Here is a 9341-nt window from a genome sequence, read left to right on the forward strand (position 1 = left end):
ACGTGCCTAGATTCTTTTCCTTGAGAAATAGTGGTCTTTTCAGAAACCAAAAACCTTTGCAAAATGACATCACTAAACACTTCTCTGCCTAGGACAGAACCCAAATTCTGTTCTAGCTATTCCTCTCTCTCTCTCTCTCTCTCTCTCTCTCTCTCTCTCTCACACACACACACACACACACACACACACACACACACATTATTTTCTTTTCATCCAAATTGTTTTAGAGCAAATATTCCAACAATACTTAACCTTATTAAAAATTTCAAAGGAACTCCATTTTCTCTAAACCTTCTGACCTCACCAAAATTTTGACAGCAAGACCTTAGTACCTACACCCAATTTCTTCAAAAATGTTCAGGTCCATAGTCCAAATAATTCAAATTTCATTTGAATGAATTTTGCACCAGATTCAGGTCCATAGTCCAAATAATTTTTTATAGCTAAATGCTACAGTTTTTTGTTTATAGCCTCTATTAATTTAAAGCTAAATGCTACTATTATTTATATACCCTCTGTTAATTTAAAGCTAAATGAAATTACTATTTGGGCATTTTAATAAAAGATTTCCCTAGCTAATTTTCTAAAAAAAGTTGCTATTTTTTTCCTAAATGCTAAAAAAAATTCCTACCATCCTAAACAAATCTAGGGTCATATGAACATCATCACAGCAGCTACATATGAAATTTTCCCTAGCTAGCAGAGAGAGAGAGAGAGGAGGCAGGGGAGAGGAGAGGGAGAGGCTTACGATCGGCGGCGAGGGTGGGCTCGGGCTCGAGCGGCGGCGACAGCCACTGACAGTAGGCCCCATTAGTAGATTAGTTAGTCTAACTAAATTGCTTAGTCTCTGGGTCACTGACAGGTGGGTCCCACCTGCCAGGTTGACCAGTCAACTGGACAGTTGACTGATGACGCGATGCTTGCATTAGAATTGCTACTGTATTTGTTTGATCCTATTCTAATGCACATCCCAAGGCCCAAACCAACGGCCACGATACCGGCCTGCCTGTGGCTCGGCCTCTGAAAATCCGCACTCAAAACGGTGAAAGCCTATTTTCTACTGATTCTTCTTGTGCAAACTAGAATAAGTAAATTTCGAGGCCGGGTCGTGTTGTGGATGCATGGTGACACCAACATTATGCATCTATCGCGGGTCATTTTCAATTGTTGCGTGTCAAAGATTCACTCCAAAAAGATTCCACTTATATCATGGAAATGAGGTGTCGTATCTGGAATACTCGTCCCCGATCGACTAGTGGAGTTCAAAGGGCCTCTTTGACTATTGTTGTGTGGTCGGTATCGTATGCGTGTTGCATTGAATTATATTTGAATACATATGAGCGCGTGGAACCGTTCTCTGAGTTTCTGTCTGTTACACGTACGACCATACAACCACTTGACGCCATATATATATATATATATATATATATATATATATATATATTGCCTGGGAACTTCAAGTACTCCTAATTAAGTAGCTTAGCTAAGGATGGCCTGATTTAGCATGTCGATCTTTCTATTTATCATCGGTGTGTGCTTTCTGCTTTCCAGCTCCAAGGCGCAGGCGCAGTCATGCAAATCCTCCGGCTCCAACCTTGCTCTGGCGGACACTAGTCTCACCTGGACAACTGTTGAGTACGATCGAGTTAACCAGGGCTATCTGTTCCTCACGGATTCAGGTACCTTGCTGCTTGATACACAGAGCGCCATCCCTCAACAAGAGACTACACTCAGCTCCTACAGAAATGGTACGTCTTCGAACTCGCCTGGGCTGTACCTTCCATGGGGATATATCTGGTACGGGGGAATCTTCAGGCTTAGCTTCAACATGGGCGTCCACTACGAGCCGGCGGACAGCCCGACACCGGCGAGTAGGAAGCTGGTCGTGGCCATATTACCCGCATACGACTTCAACGGCAACCAGAACCGTGACATGTCCATAAAACTACCACCCGAGATCAGCCAGCAAAACAGATCTGCTTCTGATTCTGCCCAGATGCGTTCATGTACATGGCCTCTCTACGCTGCCGCAACTACTGCCTGCGTGCAAATTTCTATAGAGCCGGGGAGGAGGAGCTCCGTCGTACAAGCTTTCCTTGCATACGACCCTCTTGGGAAACGGTTGTCGGTCAGCGTCGGCGACGCTGCACGGAACCCAGAGGCTCCCTACGCCGCCGCCACCTCCATGGCCTTCGAATTGGGAGAAATGCTAGCGGGGGGCCGAGCTGGCCAAATTGGTCTTTTCTCCTCTGTCGGGCAGCTCGCTCAGCTCCAGAGCTGGAACCTCACGGTCGACCGGCCTCTCCCCAAGCAAGGCTCCCAAAGGTGGGTCGTTATTCTGTCCTCGGTGCTGGGCTCCGTAGCTGCCACACTTGTCGCGGCCACCGCTGTGTACTGCTACCTCAACTCGAAATACAGACGGTGGAAGAAGGAGCTGGACGAGCTGGCCAAGACCATGCAGAGCCTCCCCGGTGTGCCGATGCACATCGACTTCGCAGACATCAACAAGGCCACCAACAACTTTGACGACACGATGAAGCTTGGGCGGGGCGGATTTGGGGCCGTCTACGGGTGCACGCTTCCTGCTGCTGCTTCAAGGACTGGGCAGGCCATGAAGGTGGCCATCAAGAAGTTCACGCGGGAACTCCAGGACCGGCGCTACCAAGACTTCCTCGCGGAGGTCAGCATCATCAACCGTCTACGGCACAAGAACGTTGTCCCACTTGTCGGTACGTATGTGCTCCTCCTGTCCCATTTTTCTTCCTTTGATCTATTTAGGTTAACATTTGAGAAAGCATAGGCTTTGGTACACCCCCTTATCTACTATACTATATAGTTATCAAAGGGTTCCTCTGTCCCATAACAAGACTCGTTCTAGCTTCAACGGAATTATATATCAAAACTGCTATGATTTTTTCTTTACTCTAACAAGTCCAGAAAAAAAAAAGGAAAATTGACTTGAGTTAACAGTGACATAAGTATGTTCTTCATAATTTGTGTAATAATATTTTAATAAATTGAGAAAGCAAATATAGGTGATCATGCTACTCCTACTCGTCCTTGGATTATTGCCTTCCTGCCTAGAGTACACACGGAATTCTTTTAATTTCTCATGGAAAATAATTATCGATCGGTGCCTAAAAATTATAGGCTGGTCCTACAACAAAGGAGAGCCCCTGCTCATATACCACCTCATGAAGAATGGTAGCTTGGACCAGCATCTGTTCCCGAATGGTGGCTTTGGCCGGGGGCCAGATGGAGCTATTGGGCAATGGGACACCCGCTACGGCATTGCCAGGGATATAGCTACAGGTCTGCACTACCTTCATCACGAGCACGAGCCCATGGTGCTGCACCGTGACATCAAGGCAAGCAATATCATGCTCGACTCCACCTTCTGTGCTCGGCTTGGTGACTTCGGTATCGCCTGCACGGTCGCTGCAGACAGGAGCTCCATCACCGGCATGGCGGGAACCATTGGCTACATAGCGCCAGAGAGCTTCTACAGGTTCAGGGCCGCACGACAGACTGATGTATATGCATTTGGGGTGCTTATCCTTGAGGTGGTTTCTGGCAAGAAGAGTTCAGACGTTCCAGCAGAGGATGGCCACATCAGTCTCTGGGCGCGGCGCCTTCACCGCGAGGGTACGCTACTGGAGGCCTTAGATGGTATGTTTGTCTCATCAGGGAAGGATCAACCTCATGTTGTGGAGGAGGCCAAACGCTTACTGCTGCTTGGCATGGCTTGCACCAGCCTCAATCCGTCCAGTCGCCCGAGCATGACGGATGTACTTCAGGTTATCAACAAGTTGGCGCCACCACCGGACGTGTCACTTGAGCAACCAACACTACCGTGGCTGCCAGGAGGAGAGTGGTCTTTAGTCAGCTCTGAATACGGTGCAGCAGCAATGTCTAACAATTAATCAAGATGGAAGTTCAGAAAGCACGACCGAGATTGAGCTGCATCACAGGGAAAAAGTAACATATGGATCAACAAACGGAAATCCTCCTTAGGGAGTTAGGGGCAACACTCAAGCCAAACTAGAAAGATTCAACTGGATCACCTTATATCACTCGCTGGGATGTTTATTTTGCTATGTCGACTTATGCTAGCACTACTCATACAAACTCTCTTGGCCATGGGCCCATTATGTAAGCTTGCCATGTATCAATATATATTTAGAAAGAATTCATACCAGTATTTTTTATCATGCATGGACCCAAGTGGTAACTTCTCGTGAGAATCTTGTGCTATGTTCAAGAGTTTCTTCTGCATTTTATGGACTTCTGCTTCTTGTTCAAGATCAAGGGAATGCTTCTCAGCTTCTGGGATAAACTGTATTTTTCTAGAAATGTCATTTCACTGTGTAGATTGTGGTAGCAGATGAACAGTTACAAGCTGTGCTTAACTGGATGTAATGGGATCCTCTCAGTCTAAGTACCCTCTTTCATGCATTATATTCTTCTATTGCTAAAAAGAAGCTCATCATTTCATGTTGTGTTTCCAATTGAGAAACAGTTACTTACATCTCCGCTATATTCCTTTATAAAAAGGGAATTGCATAGGGGGTCCTAGGTGCTGCACCCCCCTGCATCTCCACCATGCAACTGCATATAGATTCAAAATGTATAGTACGCGTACTCCGGTCGCCGCGGGACCTCACCATCCGGTCGCCTTGGTCACTCCCGTGGCCTCGCGCTAGCGCCGTTGGATGTGGCGCTTCACGCACGCTCGGATGCGACCGAAAGTGCGCGCGTAAACCCACCGTAGTCGCACGGTCACGTTCACCCGAAGCCGCCGGCGTCATCCCGTCCATCCCCGAGACCCACCCATAGCACCATACGACGCGGGACGTCGCTAGCTTTCGAACGCGGGTACGTAGCCACACTCGTTTTGGGTACGCCGCGTTTTGGCTCGCCGCAGACAACTCCGGCGGCGGCGTCCGACGTGGCTGACCTGGGGCCACCCTAGGGTCACTGCTAGTGGGCCCCTGTTGACTGGTTTGACCAGTCAACATGCTGATTGGGCAACCCTGTGTCACTGACAGGCGGGCCTCACCCTCTGTCAAAAATATTTTTAAATAAAATGATTAATTAATCTGTTAATTAATGAGTCAGCTCAACAGCCACTGACAGTAGGCCCCGCCAGTAGATTAATTAGTTTAACTAAATTGCTTAGTCCCTGGGTCACCGATAGGTGGGTCCCACCTGCCAGGTTGACCAGTCAGCTGGACAGTTGACTGCGACGTGGTGCTGACATCATATACCTTTCATATACCATTCAAATAATTAAAAAAAACACTAAAAACTTGTTTAATTAATTCATAGAAATTAAAGCGTATCTTGGATGGAAAACCTTTCTACATGAAAGTTGATCAGAAAAACGAGTCGAATCCGATCGTGCCGTCTGTTTCTGTGTCGGGACCCTCTACGTAGGTGAACCCGCAACCTTTCATCTGTTTTCGGCAGATGAATAGTGCATACATACCGGTTATTAATTCCAACTTTAACCCTAAAATAACTAAAATGGTTTAGACATGTTTTTAGGCAACCCTGCATTGCACGTTAGCATGGCATGCTCTGCGTTGCATATGTTTGTTATGTATTTATTTGTTTCCTCTCCCTCTTCTCTCTCAATAGATCCCGGTATTGATGTAGCCCCCGAGACATTTTGTTCTTCATAGATTTTTTCTCTTCCCTTTTTCCTTTGTATTTCTATGATTTTCTTTCTTTCTTTCTCAGCTTTTCCTGAATTTTTTTGGTTTCTTTCTTTATTTTTTGCACAGTACTTTCTCCGGTTTCTTGTTTCTTTTTCTCTTCGGTTTTCTTTCTTTCTTTCAATGGTTTTTTCGCGTGTTTTTCATTTCCTTTTTACAACACATGTCTACAAATTTGTTACATATTGCACATTTTTTGTACACATCAAGAACATTTTTAATACACATTTAAAATTTTCTATATACATGATTAACAATTTTGTTTTCCAATAAATGTTTCAATGCCTATTATTTTTCTACACGTTGTAGATTTTTTGTATACATCTAAAACATTTTTAATATAGATTTACCTTTCAAATATATGTTTCAATGTCTATTGTTTTCATACAGATTGTACTCTTTTGTAAAACACATTTTTAATACAGGTTTAACATTTTTCATATTGTTTACATTTGTCTAAAATATAAGTTTGATGTCTAATTTCTTTCTACACATCGTACATTTTTCATATGCATCTGATGCATTTTTACATCGCCCCACTCATCGGCTATTCCCAGTAGCTCGTTTTCCTCTCGTCCCTGACGGCTGGAACCCTGCCGCCGCCAGGAGAGGCCAATCTTCCCGCGCTGTCCTCCGGCGGCTCCCCTCCGCCAGCGACCTCGGTGGTCGATGGTGAGGGGGTTTGCCAGATCCACACGTGTGGATCATTTTTACTTCCTCGTAGTGTAGGTTTTTAGGTTTTTCATCGTTTTGGCTTTGGCGACGACAATAACAGCGCTGAATAAAGATTCTTTGGATCCTTCCCTGGCGAGACCATCGGTCCTATGGTTGGGGATTAGAACTAAAGACCACCCCCCCCCCCCCCCGGCTAGCAAAGTTTACAGATTTCTATGTAGATTAAAGGTAGAGATTAGAAGGTACCCTTTCAATGAAAAATATTAGGTTGTTCTAATCTCTTGTTTGATGCAATGGGAGAACGTGGATTATAACTAGTTGATCATGAATATACGAGAATACTCTTTTGAATCAACTTTAAGATTCATGTAAGCTTTTGCACTAACCAAGGAACGTCAGATTTAAGCAATCTAGGGGACGCCCTTAGGACCATCAGTTCTGATCGAACGCATGGTAATTACTCTGCATAGCATGGCAAATTTGATGTCAGTTTTTTTACTACAAGGCAATTTTCATAGTAGAACATGGCAAATCTCTTACAAGAGCATAACAATTTTATTTGTTTTCACATGGCAAATCTGCGTTCTCGGGGAAATCTGACGTTAGTTTTTTTTAACTTCTTCGAAGTAATAATAGAGAAGGTAGAAATGGCATGAGTATTGACTGTCGCTCAAACGGATATATCTAGAGCTGCCCTGATAATGTTATATAGTTATACCAATGCATGCTCCTGGCCGATGGCATTTGGGAGTGTCGTCGTAGTCGAGTGAATCTGCCTTGTAGTCGGGTGAATCTGCCTTGAATACATGGCACAGGACTAAATCATTCTATATTGATTAAGTGATGTGCTACATGCAAAAGAAAATGAGGGAAAAAAGATTAAGCGACTGAGGTGCAAACATTAGTAGTAGCATGTATTCTTCTTCCGAAAGTGAGCCAGTAGATGTGCATGATCGCACACATGACTTTGCCACAACCACAATTTTACATACCCGGACAAACTTGCTGGTACCAAAGTAACCAAAGTGGATGTGCATGATCTAGTTGGCATTGGTACCTGACAAAGGCAGTGCATCATCTCCCGTGTACAGGTGGAACTTCATAGTCGTCCTGAGCCGACAAGTCCATTTTATTGCTTACTTATGTCATAGGTTGTTTTGGCTGATAACATACCTAAATTGTAACTTATTTTATCTCCTATTTTATGTTAGCTTTAATCTTGATATTTTGTACCTCCATGTTTATTTCAGTCTTGCATGTAGTTTAGCTTAGGACTGTTCCGGCAAAGTCATGGCTGCAGCAAGATGCCATCCGACCGTGTGATGCGGTGCGGTAGTGCCGTGTGACGCGGCAACGTCGTGTGAAGTTCCACACATAGCAACTGCTAAGCTATCTTATTTCTATAGCTAGCCACTAGTCGTGTGAAGCGGCGGGCAGTGAGCAGGTGAAGCGTGACGAGCTGCATGGCCAAGTTGAGCCGGCTGATCTGGCTGAGTCATCATTAGTTTGTTAGCATGCATAAGTATTCAGTTGTATGGCCGAGTCGTGTGGCCGCTGGAGAGATTCCAGGAGTAGGATAGTCATGGGTAGTGTGTTAGTGCATGCATGGGTTAGTGGGAGTTTGTTGCCGAGAGTAGCGGTTGGTTAGTGCGTGCGTGTGTGTACTTAAACAGAGCATATTTGTTTAGCAGTTAAGAGAATAGAGAGAAGAAAAGGGCTTGGCTGTGTGATACGGCAGCTCACCAAATATCGTCTTCTTCATTGTCTCGTGTGTGTGTGTGAGTTGTGTGAAACAGCCGTGAGAGAAGAAGGGAGTTGAGTCAGCTCCAATGCTTATTACATTAATATGCTTTACTTCAAACTAGATAACTGCAGCAAAACACATAGTGAACATACACTAGTAAATCTTCTGTTTTGATAAAGAGCTTTTTTATTGGTTCATAATGTCCATGAGGGGAATACAAATGCAATGAACATACACATGGCTCTACAGGACTAGGATGCACACAAGTAACACCAATGCACACACGTAAATGATCAGACGAGCAAAAGTCATACAAGACCGAAATTATGATCAAAAACAAAAAAGAAAGTGAGAATAGAACAACTGTGATCCACACAGAGCAGCTGCTGAGCCATCTAATAACTTCCATAGCTAGCCCATGATTACTCTTAAGAAACTTCAAACTTTAGAAGTACCCTCAACTTGTAATATTGAAAGGATTCCTAAAGAAATGACCAGATCAAGAGGAACCCATTGAAATGTGTAGGATGTGGATAAGCACCATAGTAGATTCTTTCTGGAATGCTGGAATGCTGGTAATAACAAGAGAAATTATAGGATGGTTGAATGGACTGCCCTTTGTAAGCCTAAAATACTTGGGGCCTTTGGGGGGTTCTCAATAGCTCTATTATGAATAGGTGTTTAAGGATGAAGTGGTGTTGACTTGTCTTGCAACCCCTCCCTTCTGTTGCCTGTTCACGTCGCTGCCGGAACCTTTATCTTTTCTGCCAGCTTCTACTGGTTTGAACTTACACGGGCAAGTGTGCCTTGCAAGGTGTGTGGTGCTACCCTTGGAACTGCCTGACAGTATCTTGCAGCAGTGGTTGCAAGCTGCAAACCTCAAAACATTCCCGTCGATGTCGTGCGCAAATATCTTGGTGAAGTAATCCCAAACATCTGAGCTCTTTTTGTGCTTTTTTGACTGCCCGTGGTCAGCCGGTGGAGGGTCTCCTCTTCTTGCACCAGAGTTTCCAGTATCTAGCGATCCCAATGAGAAAGGAAAAGAAAGATATGTTATTACATCTCCACCGTAGGAGTAGCCACCACAAACTTTTTTGTTCTTAGGAAAGGGGATGGCCCCGAACTCTGCATCATTGTGATGCACATGGCTAATATCGTTCTCCACTGCTATTAGTTGAGGAACATCCTCAATCCCGGACTCATCC

At 44.7% G+C, this 9341-nt stretch overlaps 1 protein-coding gene across 1 annotated transcript; it reads left to right on the plus strand.

Moving 5' to 3' along the window:
* The first annotated feature begins 1504 nt into the window (after nt 1-1504).
* On the plus strand, nt 1505-4133 carry LOC123084508 (probable L-type lectin-domain containing receptor kinase S.5). The gene is made up of 2 exons (XM_044506076.1): nt 1505-2729; nt 3151-4133. Exons 1-2 carry the CDS (start codon nt 1505-1507, stop codon nt 3921-3923), a joined length of 1998 nt encoding a protein of 665 aa, XP_044362011.1. The 3' UTR covers nt 3924-4133.
* The last annotated feature ends 5208 nt before the right edge of the window (nt 4134-9341 follow it).

The sequence above is a fragment of the Triticum aestivum genome, chromosome 4A (assembly GCF_018294505.1).
Source record: "Triticum aestivum cultivar Chinese Spring chromosome 4A, IWGSC CS RefSeq v2.1, whole genome shotgun sequence".
NCBI lineage: Eukaryota > Viridiplantae > Streptophyta > Magnoliopsida > Poales > Poaceae > Triticum > Triticum aestivum.

Excerpts from the sequence above, each read along its gene's own strand:
- LOC123084508 (XM_044506076.1), top strand. The coding sequence starts at position 1,505 with ATGTCGATCTTTCTATTTATCATCGGTGTGTGCTTTCTGCTTTCCAGC. Across the intron at positions 2,730-3,150 it reads GAACGTTGTCCCACTTGTCG|GCTGGTCCTACAACAAAGGA; the intron begins GTACGTATGTGC and ends TAAAAATTATAG.